Consider the following 14,921-nt stretch of genomic DNA (forward strand, 5'->3'; position numbering starts at 1 on the left):
TATACTCGGAAAAAGCAACACAAATTTCTTTTTGGCACCTTTTTCTCAACTGCAATTTCTTTGTTTTTCCTAACAAATACAATGACTGGTCCCTAATGACTGCAATTCCGCGATGTTAGAACATTAGCCCAATTCCATCATGACTTGATAATACCTTCAAGATAAGTGTTCTTGAGCATCAATATGTCAGCTAACCTAAATAGTATATACCCTCAGAGACAACTTGAGCAATAACCTCCCCTCCGTAAATATGCTCCTTGAAATAAACATGAATATCCCATGTTTATTTGAAAAAGTTGTTTCGGAATAAAAAGACACTAATATGAATGTTTGCTACAATGTGAGCCACTGCCTTTTCAGCCGACAAATGAATACATTTACCTCCTTGATCCTTAGACAACACAAGACATGGGGTTACCATGGTTACTGTTCCAAACTCAGGATGAGAAATGCACTAAAATGCAAATATTAAGAGCTTTGTGTGCCAAACAGTGCGATCATATGTGACAACAATGTTTGTTGCCTTACAGGAACTCCTATTTTACGACATAAAACTTGCAATAACAGTAACAACAAACTACACCATACTGTAAGGAATCACCTCCAAATGCAACACTCATCAAAACCCAACTCCCTCCCATGGTATGTAATGTGTTTGAAAACATGCGCTTGAGTTGTATCAGCTTTAAAAACCGGGCTCCCTCGCTATATGATGATAATAGTCGTGTTCACATTTTAGAGTTACACCCGGCGTAAACTTACACTAACATTGATAAAAATTCCTGAAATATTTTCTCCACTCCTACCACGTGTCCACACCTAGCTTACTCCTAGCACTACGCCAACCAGTTCCACCAAACATTCACTTCTGGTCGGCGTAAAAATCAGCTTCCACTTCCGGTGTTTCAGTGATCTTCTTCAATCACACGATATGTAATTTCTTAAGTTCCGACCAAAAAATGTTAAACTTACACCAGGTGCCAACGTAACAGCGTTCACATTGCAACTTACACCTGGCAGAGATTACACCCAGCTCGCTACTCCTGACTTTGGTCGGGAGTAAATCGTCGGACGTACACCTGGCCTGGACGCCTGGCAGAACTTATGCTGACCATCGCTCATACTGCTCAAAGCGCCTACCGCTACTCCTAGCAACTCACGCCAACCAAGTTCCGCTGAGCGTACGTCCGACAATGTGAACACAGCTAATGTGTGAAAACATGGGCTTGTATGTCAAGGTGAGGTCACTTCATTCACACCTGATTCCTGCCTGGATAACTCACCTTAACCTCAGTATTAATTACAAGAAAAATATTCCACTTTTTTTTTTGCACTTGACATTTTTTCATGGCTAAGAAACAAAACGCAGAGTACAGATTGAAGTGAACAGAGATAATTTTGTGTTAATTTTGATTTCTGCACCAAGAAGAAATTACATGCAATGCACATGCTTAAAAAAATCTGAGCCCGTACACAGGATTATTTTTGGGGTGCTGTTTTTTTTTTCCTGTGGGAAGGGCGATTTTGTAAAAAGTGGACCTTCTTCCCAAAATTTAGAACTTTTTTGGGGGGTAAATTGGTGGGGACAAGAATTTTTTAGCAACCCAAAACGGGAGGCAAGCAATTTTGGAAGGATGAAAAAACAAGGGGTGGGCAAGCAATTTTTGGCACATATTTATATTGCACATTCAAAACGCTCTAAAAAGGCTTAGGAAAATAGTATGGAAACATTCAAATAATCCGAAATTTCCTGCTCACAACGCTTGCATTTATATATCAACATGTAGTTGAGTTCCCCAAAATTTGGCAAGGGGGGGGCAAAGATTTTTGGGCAAGCCAAGAGGGAGGGCAAGCAGTTTTTTGGCATGCTGTTTGTAAATTGCATAATTGCTGCACAGCCCCTTATTCAAACCTGTTTCCTCATATTTATGTGACTAATCCCTGATGACTATGATTTTGTGATGTTGACTTAGAGTAGTGAGCATAGGCCAATTCCATGACTTGATTATAACCTCAAGATAAGTATTCTACAGCATTCAAATGTCAGCTAACCTAAATATTATATGCCTAAGGAGACATCTTGTGCAATATACTCAACAAATATCCTCCTTGAAAACAACATTTTGATGTTCGTTGTTTTCTCGCTCAGCTTTTTTGATCCTCTTTCCTCCCCTAAAACTTAGTAGTACTGGAGATAAACATTGAAAAATGATGCCTTCAGTGTACTTTTAGTATTGCAGACTATCCTTTTTGCCAACAGGTTAAAAATATTTATCTTCTTGTCAAGAAGGCCTAACTTTGCTTAGAGAGAATCCACCATTGTCATCATCATCATCATCATCATCATCATCTTTGAAATCACACTCTTAGAAAAAAGGCTTCTTGGCTCACCTGTATGCAGAACCCTCAAGAGAAAAGGGTTCTAGAAAATTTATGGTTCTTTCTGGCCTTTCCAAAACCCTTTTTAGGTATAAGATGGTTCTTTCTGACCTTTCCAGAACCCTTTTCAGGTCTGAAATGGTTCTCTTCTTTGTAGAACCATTTAAGTTTCCACATACAGGGCAGCTCAAGAACCATTTTGGGATCTACTTAGAACCGTTTTTTCTAAAGAATTCATGATCCTCTTGTCCATCATCATTGTCCGCTCTTTCTCCATAATTGTCAATAGGGAGTTTTCAATTTCCAGGACAGATGGTTCTGCGACGGTAAAACACTTAATGTTACCATAGTTGCCATGACGGTTGTCATATTCTTCACATGTTGTAGAATTTGGACGACGATGCATTACAAAGTCAATGACGATAACTTTTGGTGTTTTACTGTCCCAGAACCATCTGTTGTGGAAATCAAAAACTCCCTATGTCACTGTCACTATTTTTGTCACACCAAATCCCACAATACTCTTGCCGATTTATCATTTCTGGGCATTATGATTTTCTCAATGCAATTCATGTGCTTTCAGTACAGCAGTATAAACAGTTCACTTCTTCAGTTTTGATTAAGTCAATTTCTATCAGCCTTGATGTTGAGAAGTCATCATTGAGCAAGCCCTTCATCACCCGATCACTGTCGCTATGTATTTTCATATCCTTTTCAATACACATGTACAACTAAATCCCATCAAATGTCCAAAGAAAATTACCCTCTTAACCTGGCTTAGGATTGTGATGATTTGGACTTCCAAATTTTGACTCTCATCTCACTCCCCGAAAAGTGACTAACTTCAATAATATGTGACCGTCCACGGCGATTGAGCCGTAAATTCCTCCCCGTCAATTTTGTTTTATTTCGTGTTTAAAAATAAACATCATAAACTTAAAATGGTATATCATTTGACTTCAAACGATATCCAGAAGCGGGGTTATGGTTTGTTAAACTTTGCTCCTTCAACAAAATTATAGCTTTTTACATTTTTACATGTGTCTCTTTTTCCACATTGCTGGCAATAAATATCAAACAGTCATAATTGGCGGTCATTTCAAATCATCCCCAAGTCAACGAGGTTTAAGAAAGACTAGTTCTCTCATTGTTAATTGTTGGTTATACATACCTGTACAAAATACAATGCCTGGTAACCCACCACTTGAACAGGATGTAGCAAAAGCAAACAAAGACCAGAGCTATTAAAAGTTCTATAGCCATCTAAGGTAGAAGCTTATTATCCACTTCAACAATAGGATTATTGATTAGTTTCTGGCTATCAAAATAGGTCAGATGTTGGGCCAGCTTAAGTTACCGATGAATACGAACTTCGTACACATTTTACACCACAACTCAGAAGACAATTTAGGGCATTTACGGCTCATTTGTGCTGCCAGGTCACATATGGTACTTGAGTTTACTCACATCTCTACACAATTTGACACAATGTGGTATTTTGACATGATACCCATACAATGTGTCACTTACGTTCACAGCATTTCCTATGATTTCTTGCAATTCCCTGTGAAATTATCAATTTTTTTCCACATTTTGGCAATTCCGCCATACAATTTATTGCCTTCATCCCTGGATATCATTGAGCCCTACTCATCACCTGGGCATCTGACAGAGTCAACCCATTTTCCCTCTCATCACTATTAGCTACACCATGAGGACACTAGAAAGCAAATTACACAAGAAAGCTGTCAGTCCAGCGAGTCTTAATTAGACTTGAGGTATACTCTGGGTGAACCATAATAAAGTATCAACTGGTAAAATGGTATTACACTACACTGCAAAAAAGTTGGTCAAATCTTTCTACCTATTTGGTTGGGCAAACTCTTTTACTTATTTGTTGGTCACGGCTTGCCCAATAATAGTTAAATCTAAATTTTATTGGGCAACTTCTCATTTTGACCATTTATTTATCTTTATTTTACTACGAGAGGAGTAAAGTTGGTTAAGTTTTTGGCCACGTAATTTATATACGACTGTTGTGCAAAATAAATCGCATCAGTTGGGCAACTTTGTAGTAAATTGCGTGAATTACAAGTTGTTGGGCAAAAAGATGTAATATGTTGAGCAAAGTTTTCGATCATGTGCACTGTTGTCTTTTCATTGAACAACAGTTGGTCAACATTCGCGCGGTTCGGTTCTGGAAAGCACATTTTCGATCTTATCGTAAACTGGCGGATGACATGGGTGCTGGCAGAGTGGGGCTGGCACAGCTAATTGACACCTTTAAAGATGAGTTTTCTCTAAATTAATTATAAATACATACATTATTACACGGTGTTACTTGCCTCATTTCATTCTGACCACTGTGTATGAAAAAATACTGAGAAATTTAGTGAAGTTGTTTTACGACATGTACGAGTCAGACACTCGTGATGTGCACGCATAGCCATGCATGCATGATGGCAGTCAGTACTGAGCAGTTAATAAGCTTACGTATCAGTTTTTTCTTAATCAATCAAGTATTTGAAAATAACTTCACTAAATTTCTCAGTATTTTTCATACACAGTGGTCAGAATGAAATGAGGCAAGTAACACCGTGTAATATTGTATGTATTTATAATTAATTTAGAGAAAACTCACCTCACAATTGAAAAATATTTGCCCAACTAATTTGGCAAATATTTTGCTTAATAATTAAGCAAAAAATAAACCAACATATGAACCAATAATGTGTAAAATGCCCAACAGTTTAATCAAATTTTGTCCAACAATTGGTACAATCAACTATTTGCCCAACAGTTTTATTAAATATTGCCCAACAATTAGTGAAAAATATTTACCCAACTATGTTGGTCAAATATTTTGCTTAACAGTTATGCAAAAATAAACCAACATATGAACCAATACCGTATAAAAATGCCCAACAGTTTGTTCAAATTTTGAACAATAATTGGTAAAACAAATTGCCCAACTGTGTTGGGTAAATACTTTGCCCAATATTTGAGCAAGTTTTTGTAAACCAACTGTTGGTCATAATTTTTGTGCAACTCTTGTTGGTCAAATTTTGACCAACTGTTTCATGTGTTGTATATAGACCAAACTGTTGGTCATTTTTTTGACCAACATTATTTGCAGTGTAGGCTCATCATGTAACTAGGGTTGACCGAGTTTATGTAAGCTTATAGAGCTAAAATTAGGACTAAGCTTTGTTCTGGTAAGACTAAAAGAATGAATAACGGTCATATTCCCCATCAGACTGAGACAAAGAAAAAACATAGAATGCAAATATATTTTGGCTATGCTTATTGGCCATCAGGGTAGACAATCAATTTATTTAATTGTAACTCAACATTAAAAAAATCTTCCTGTCTACCGATTGCTAACCAAATATGCAATGACCAAAATTCTTTATCTGTGTGACCTAGCGCCTAAGTAAGGACATCTCTCATTGGTCAAAACCACGATGCCACAACAACACCATGGCAACACCCAGGAAAATATGACCTGAAAGGGGTCAAAGTGTTGTCTTACAGTTGCACATCAGAAAACTTTGAATAGTGCACTTTTAACATTAACATCCTTAAATATTTTTTACTATTTAAATGCCTAATGTTTCCATATGTCATATTGTGGTGGCATTTACATAAAAAATAAAGCTGATTAGCAGTCCTTGATCATGTTGCGAAAATCTGAGAATTTACTTTTCAGAACCTTGTCCTCATTTTTCTTTATTGGGTCACAAACACAGAAGATATCTTACACTTCCCACAATGCATTTCTTCTATTTCAATTTTGTACTGATTTCCTTTTCTATAGGCAAAATAAACAATTCTCGATCATGAGAGGTCGTGCCTTTTGCCTATGGTTGCGTCAGCGTACTTTTCGAGGAACAACCCAATTGCGCGATCTCAGACTATGATGGTCAATTCTCAAAATATGTGCTTGCTCCATAAGCATGTGGTCTGGCGTAGTACGCTTGACGCAAATATCAGTGCGTACCCATGTTGGCTCTCATGATCGAAAATTAAATATCATGCCTATAGTGAAACATGGGTCGATAGTGACAAAACGTACCTTAATGAACAGAGAACATCCAGATTCTACAAAATGTGTTTTTTCCTGACTAAACAGTACAAAGTAATTGGAGTGTTATTTAATGTAGTGAGGTGATGCGGCATGTTGCACAGGATTCTGGGAAGGGTAAGCTATCCTCTCTGGGTCACACACCAACTAAAGCTTATAAATCCAGAGTCTTGTATAACACATTCCTATTAGGTATTCTCATCTATCTAAGGTAGATAGCTATCTTTCACCATGTCATTAATCAGAGAAAACAAGGGCCCAGGATAACGAAACCATGTCATCAGTAAGCATACTATAGGTTGGTTTAGGAGCATCCTATAGAACACAGTAGTTGATGCATGGTTTCTATATTGACACATATATGCCCTCTCTCGATGACAATGTGGTATCTAGTTGGTTAATTGCTAGCATATACTTTCTATTACTTTGGGAGCAGACCTATTCAAAAACTACCTAAAAAAGCAAGCAGGCATTGGGAGCAAATTTGCACTTGTAAAGCCACCAATTGCTCCTGGTCTTTTTAAAATTCACATGAACCAGGAGCAATGTTGTCAAACAAATTGCTCCTTGTTCCAGTTGCTGGTATGCTGTATCCCTGTATTGTATATGCAGAAAAGGATTTACTATTTGAAAATTGCTCCTGTTTCCTCAGAAATTACTCCTGGTTCTTGTGAAATCCCAGTGAACCAGGAGCAGTGTTCAAAAACAATTTGGTCCTGGTTCCAGTCCACGTATTTCAAGGCTTGTTTGGAGCAGACTTTGGAAGCAGGTCTTCTAAAAGAAAAAAAACAAGTCATAAGGCAGTGTCTGTATGAAAGTTTATTTAAAGATAAAGCATTTTTACTTGTAAGAGCAGATATAGTTCTAGTATTTTTGCTCTTGATAAGCAAAATTAACAACAAAAGGGCAGAATTTTAAAAAAATTTGGTGGATGACAGAATCTGACACATTTAGATGTGAATATATTGGATGCAGTCCAGTGTTTCTGATAGCAATTCTGATAGTGATAACATCTCAAAATATTGCAGCTATGCAGTATGATAAACTTGTACAGGTTGGCAGAGTGCCTCTCCCAGGATAAACCAACATGACATTATAACGCTGCAAAATCCTCGTCAAAAAACGCATCATCTTATAAGATTATACACCTGTCTCATCAAAATACAAGCAACATTCAAGCCATTTTACATCATCGTCTTAGTACCTCAAGGAAAATTATCTCTTCCGTTCATCACACGAGCAACCGTGAGCACGCAACCTGCTCGCGTGAACACAACACTGCCTCAAGAGGCACGTATGGTATTGACACGTTTCCACTCATTTAGGCACATGATGCCAGCCTACATTACAACACCTTGCCTGCTTACTACCATAAGTATGCCATACACTAGGATCCACTATATGCTCATCTATCATGGTATAGTTCTTTAACCTCAATACATTTGTACATACATTGAATGACCTATGAAAATTTGGGTACAAAAACTCATACCCTGCAACATGAGGTCAAATTTTGCACTATGGTTGTTTAATTGAGGTTATTGAACTATGCCATTGGGATGAGGCTTTTGTGGTCCATAGTGAAGATGCGCTCCCCAAATTGTCTATGTTAATCTCAAGAACCACTGTATCAATACTAGGCATGTTTGTACTCATTTAAATGCATTTTTCAAATACATTTCAAATAAGATGATTAAGATGATGAATTCTGAAATTTTTGTAACAAAATAACCTTTGGTTACATTCTCAATAGAAGGTTAAATTTGTGATGCAATTCATAACTTCTAAAACATGAATTGTTAGTTATGGTGTTTTCAAAACATGGCTCCAAGCAGCTAGACTCTCTAACAGGATTAGTGTTAAATTGAACACTGAAGTTAAGATTTGTATCCCCAAATCTTGTTGGAGACTAAATGACACAGGTGATAAAATGACAACTTTCAGGTGGTTTCCCTTTTGTTAGGAATGGATGTATTTCAATATTATGTAGCTCAATTTGAGCAAAGATAAATAACTTCATATATATATATACACTAAGCCAAAAAAGAAACTTATAATTTTTCACAAGGTCATATCTTAAAATCCTGTCTATCAAAATTAACCAAAATTACACACAGGATTGCCTCAATACTCTACTCTAAACACATGTCACTAACTATGCAGTTGTGCAACTGACACAAAGCAAAATGCACTGACATGCAACACCTTCCTGGACCACATTCACAGCGCAACAGATTTCTTTGGCTGGGATCCAATTATTCGCCTGTGAATGTGATCCCGGAAGCTGTTCCGTGTCAGTGCATTTTACTATTGTGTCAGTTGGACAACTGCTTGGTTACTGACATGTCTTTAGAGTAGAGTATTGAAGTAATCCTGTGTGTAAGTTTTGTTCATGTACAGGCGAATAATTGGAACCCAGCCAAAGAAATATGTTGCGCTGTGAATGTGGTCCAGGAAGGTGTTGCATGTCAGTGCATTTTGCTGTTGTGTCAGTTGGACAACTGTTTGGTTTACTGACCAGTGTTTAGAGTAGAGTATTGAAGTAATCCTGTGTGGAATTTTTGTTCATTTTTATGGAGAGGATTTTAAGATATGACCTTGTAAAAAATTATAAGTTTCTTTTTTGGCTTAGTGTACATGAATAATGAATAAATTGCATTCACCAACATCATTTTGTGTACATTACGGTCAGGACAGCATTTGTTTCTGGTTTGCTTCTTATTATATATTCTTGCTTTCTAGAAAATGAAACATTGCAAGGACCTGATTAATAACCTCTGGCAATTTGCAAATTGTTTGTGTCTCATTTTGATATTGAAATGTGTCTGTGAGACCAACACTATTCCACTGATATAACATACTGTTGAAACTATCAACCAAAATATCTTGTCATCCACCAACATACATGATATATTGGGATCGGATAGCGACGTTTTCACATATTTTTTGTGGGACCTGAAAGCACATCAGACATATCGAAATACATTTTGAATATGAGGAATATCCTTCAGATATCAAATAATTTAGATTTTTTGAAATTTGCAATATTATGGCAAATGATTAAAAATTGATATTTTTGAAATTTAACAGTCCTCAAAGTAAATTGTATAAATCTAATGATATGTACTTAAAGTGTATGTATCATTAGATTTATAAAGTTTAATTCGAGTATATCAAATTTTAATAATTTGCCATAAAATTTCTATTATACCACTGATTTCAAAAAATTATTTGATATCAGAAGGGTATTCCATTCAAAATGCAATTTGATATGTCTGATGTGCTCTCAGGTCCCACACAAAATACTGTGCAAATGTTGCTTTCCGATTCCTTAACCCTATAAAGCTAAGCCTAAACCTAATTTGGCACAACTAAATCACATTTCTATTCCAACCACAAGTAAAATTTCATTTGTTTTTGCAGTTAGATCAATATGCAGTAAGATCAATATGATCACCCCTTCCTCTAAAACCTAGGTAAGCACAGATCAATATGGTCACCACTTATTCTAACACCCGCACAATTACAGAACTGATCACACAGTACTAAATTACTAACTGTAAAGCAAGTGCCATTTCATTTTAAATGTCACCTCTGATATCATAAAAAATCCATTTGTGTGGCACTAAACCATATGTGAAATTGACTGCCTCCATCCTATAAACCTGTGAGCTCCTGTGCAATACAACATTTTAAATTGATATATTTTTTTATTGTAATTAGTTGTGGTGTGGAGGAGGGGGAAGGGGGAAATCCCCCAATTAGCACTCTTTCCCCCAGTAAAAACCCAAAATTACAAAAATATCCACTTTTTGCAGCAATTTTGAGCAAAATTTGTTGAGCCCCCCTGAAATTCACTTTTCCCCAGTGGCAGTTGAGATTGGATTAAGTACTTCCTTTCTCTTGACCCAAAGGCTGACAGTAAAATTGTTAACTTGATTGTTGGGAGTGGCCTTCTTTTCCTTGTTCTTTGTCTTCAAATATGTTTCTCACTTCTCTTTCCATACAGGCCAGCATGCTTATATAGGCTTTTTAGCCTGGCTTGAGCATCTTTGTTTGAGCCTGGTCCTGGTCCCATCAGGACCCAAGCGTGTCTCCACAGAAAGCAACCGTTTAAACAAACAAACAAACCCCACCCTCTCCCCAAAAAGAGATTCCTGGTGCCCACTGATTGGAATCAAAATATCAAACAAAATAATCAGGTTATGGTAAACTCATGTACCAGCACTAACAGCTATACCACATACAAATAATGTTCACCGTATTTGGTCACAAAAGTTCAATGTAATAAATTGTGGTAGATTATAATTACTTCTGAATTCAAGTCAATTATAGGAGACACTAGAAGCCAAAATGGTCTCATTTTGAAAGCCCAAGTTCAATAATGAAAGCTAAAAAGTTGACTCCATATTGTGGGTATGAGGTTTTGTACCCAACACATTCCAAGGTCATTCTAAGAAAATACAAAGCATATTGAGGTTATGTAACTTAGCCCAGAGAGATTGACATGTTTGAGATCATCATGTAGACCAATTATGAAGACCATAATAGCCATGTTCAGACGGTCATAGAATCCACTAGGATCATCGTACTTGAGAATTGCCATTCCTAAGTCAATTCCTGACTGTGTGTCCACACATCTGCATCGTAAGCTGTAATCCATGAATTTTGCGATACCTGATGATGTCAGCTATGGAATTTTATACAACCGCAAGCCGACTGTGACCTCTCTAATGACACACCGAATTAGACCATATTGAATATAATTAAACCAAGGTCAAAGGTTAAGCTCAGCATTAGCACTTGAGGATCGCTTGGGGTTCGCACATGTTATGTTACGCATACGCTCGCAGGTTAGGACTACATAGGGATTACGGAAAATATTATCTGCCTGCATATTAATGAGGAGTATGCAGGTACTACAGATTTTATATCCAAGTGGAGTTTGACCAATGAGATTACAGAATTCTTATCAACTAAATGATAATACGATATCCCCTAAATTGGAGGACAAATTTAGGGATCGGAATCCTCAAGATAGTTCGCAGTTCTTGCTCAAGAACAGGAATTCTTAAGCATAAACCCCTTCGTGTGGACGCACCAAATGGGAGACTGATTCTAGCCGACCAGAGTGTAAACATGGCTGGTTAATATATAGTGACATTTCAATAGTGGTGTTTTGTGATGTCACTTTTGATTTGAAAGATCGTTGTTTAGTTTGCGTTACATACGTGACCTGTATCAATGCATTGGATCACGGAACTGTTACAGACCAAGAGAATCTAAGTAAATATGACTAGCAATTATGAAGGAAATTACAAGTTCATCAGGATGAGTCTTAAATTTAATTAATACTTAAAATGTCATTTGATACAGGATACATATGCCTATTGAATAAACTCAACCGGAACGGTATAACAATTGAAATGGCAGACATGTTAGTTCTAAGTTCTAAGTGACAGAGGGACAGGTCTCTAGTTCGATTCCACAGCCATTTGTACCTATCACCTGTTTTATTGTATTATCATGCAAATTGCCCTGTGGTACCTTACGGAGGGTAGAATTTTATTCATGTGAGGACAAGTGACGTAGTATTTGATAGGGTCTATTAGGGTTACACTTTATAACAAGCCTATTTGCCAAAGCAGAGTAATTATAAATTTGATATCAGAAAACATTTCCATATTTGCCTGAGTTACTTTATGGATCTCTGCTCATCTTCAGTTGTAGAATTCTTTGTGTCAATTAATTAAAACCTGAAGAACTCCGATACTAGTCCCTCCCTTTTCATCTCATTTGGTTTCTGTCATATTTTCATTATTGGTAACAGTAGACTTATTGGATCAGACTGAGCCACATATCCATGGCTCAGCGGCACAAAGACATAAGTTTGTGGGCATAGAAATTAGAGCAATTCTGTCACTGATGACTGAAATGAAGCTATATCTTTGTGCCGCTGAGCAATACATGAATGCATAGTGGCAAATGGACATACATCTTTGTGCCACTCAGGCCTGAGCTATCAGGATGCAGTGCTTCATATGTCACCTAATGGACATATGTTTTTGTGCCTCTGAGCCCTGTCCTATCTAGATCAATCATTCCTATTCAAGCTACTTGCAGTTCCGCCATTATGCACTATGTGGGGGAGAGCCTCGAACTGGCAGCATACATGAAAGGAAGAATTATGTAACCTTACACAGAACGTTATGACTAGTTCAATTCCCATTCATGTATGCTGCCAGTTCGAGGCTCTCCCACATAGTGCATAATGGCGAACTGCAAGTAGCTAATGGCAGCTAATGGACAAACATCTTTCTGCTGCTGAGCCCTGTTCTGTCAGGATACAATCATTCACATGGCAGCTAATGGACATACGTCTTTGTGCCACTGAGCCATATAGGCTATTTAGATCGACCAATCCTATGGCAGCTAATGGAGATACAAAATTTGAGCTACTGGCCCATTCAGCATGTCAACTTGGGATGTGCACCCTTTAGAAAAGTATGTATCCACCTCTTCAGAAAACTTTTTTTTACTTTTCTGTGTGGTGGTAGATATTGATGAGAAAGTTCCTGAAATTTGAGCTTCATAGAGTTTGCCATTTTTGATTTTCCATGTATAATTTGAAATTTCATGTATCAACTCTATGAAATGTGCATAGCCTTGAAACTGAAGGCAAACCTTGCTAATGTGTTGAAGCCATCAAGAACTTTTAAAGCTTTAAAAATATCTCTCAGAAATGTTGTCCAAGAACATATCTTCAACATACCTGGAGTTGGTAGTTGGGCAAATTGTCTGACATTGGTTTTCAGGGGGTCAAAATGTAAAAAAGTGGTTTTGCATGGGTAATATCTCAGCTAAATGTATTCTAATATGCTCAATATTGATAAGAGTAATGTCCTACCAAAGGGCTCTGACTGGCAAAAAAATTGACGCTTAAAATTATTTTTACTTTTGGAGTTCTGACCCCCCAAAGTTGGTCCTGGTTGGACGGTTGCATTTTGAGGGCCCTATATCTTTTAAAGTAAAGGAGTTACAAGTTTTCTGATAGCAGATTTGAATTCTACACCAAAAAGTACCCCCGGATACATACCTTTCACAGCTTTAAACGGTTCCCTTTATACATTTATGGACCTCCAAACATCGCTCAAGGCTATGTACACATTTTTACGCTGACCCTCTAAATTTCAAATTGATGCCACGGAAAACGAAATGGAGTATGAAGCTCAAATTTTCAGGATTTTACTTTCTCATCAATATCTACCACCACACAGAAAAAGAAAAAATTGAAGAGGTGCTGCGTGCACATCCCTGAGTTGATGGAATGGGCCTACTGTAGTTTGGCACAATGGGACTGCAGAAGTCCATACTAGGCATTTCAATTGAATGAATACAGCTTTCAACAACTGTATTCGATTCAACCACAATCGTATTTTGCGAATTTCAAAATAAAACATGAATGCATGACCTTGGATACAATAATAACCAATCACAAATGCGTTGGCATGGTTGGATAACTTGGATTCACTTCCGCACACACAGTCGCAGACGATGGTGTACATCACACAGTGTACGCAAAATATCATCACACTATATCAGGCTGTGTCAATTGAAATTTCCACTATAATCGTAAACAAACATGAATGACCTGACCAGGTTAGTGTCAAGACAATAGATGGTAACAATAACCCAGGGGCGAGATCCCGGGCGAGATGCAACAGGCATTATTCCTAACTTTAATCCTGTGTCTTATCTTCTGGATGCAGTATCTTCTCTTCTCTATGGTACTCATGTACAAACCTGTTCATGCTCTAGCTGAATCTATACTCAGATGCTTAGGGATGAGCAAATCGATTTTACCCAATGGCAGAAAGTGCTCTTCCTCATTGGTAAAAAATACAATCGCTCATCGTTCAGTAACCAAGTGTAAATTCAGCTATATTTGGTCCATTTCATCCTACATCTACCACTAAGCCTTACCTTCTGGATCTAGGAGCCGCTCCACTGCAAGATGCTCATGTGCCACTCTGAATGCATGCTCTAGTCTGGCTTCTGGCTGCTCCTTAGATACATTATTAAAATCAAATAGGTCAGGTCTGCAAAGAAGAAACAAAAATGATATGTTAATGATTAGGCCTACTGTTTTATTAGGAAATCAAAGAGATTATACATTGATTCGCTTCAATTTCAGTAGTTACGTTAATACTTGAAATTGCCCTTGAACGCATGTGAGTAAGCTCTGCACAAGTAACTTTACACACACGATTTAACATACTACCAGCGAGATACGCACATACGTCACTGCCGAACTTGAAATGAACAAATTAGGTCCATATGCACAAAAGAGTTAGACTGGGTCTAAAGTTAGACCTGGTCTAAGTGGAATTTAATACCAGGAGAAAGGACATTTTCCTTTACATTTTCTCAAGTTCTTTTGTATTATTTTTGAACTTTG

The 14,921-nt window shown here is 37.3% G+C and overlaps 1 protein-coding gene across 1 annotated transcript in view; it reads right to left on the minus strand.

Moving 5' to 3' along the window:
* Nucleotides 1–14,921, minus strand: part of LOC140143858 (utrophin-like) — a 61,225-nt gene that overhangs the window by 16,247 nt on the left and 30,057 nt on the right. The window contains exon 4 of the mRNA XM_072165671.1: nucleotides 14,447–14,562. Within this exon, the coding sequence (XP_072021772.1) occupies nucleotides 14,447–14,562 (116 nt within the window). The remainder of the gene's footprint in view (nucleotides 1–14,446; nucleotides 14,563–14,921) is intronic.

Source organism: Amphiura filiformis, unplaced genomic scaffold (genome assembly GCF_039555335.1).
Source record: "Amphiura filiformis unplaced genomic scaffold, Afil_fr2py scaffold_30, whole genome shotgun sequence".
Lineage (NCBI taxonomy): Eukaryota > Metazoa > Echinodermata > Ophiuroidea > Amphilepidida > Amphiuridae > Amphiura > Amphiura filiformis.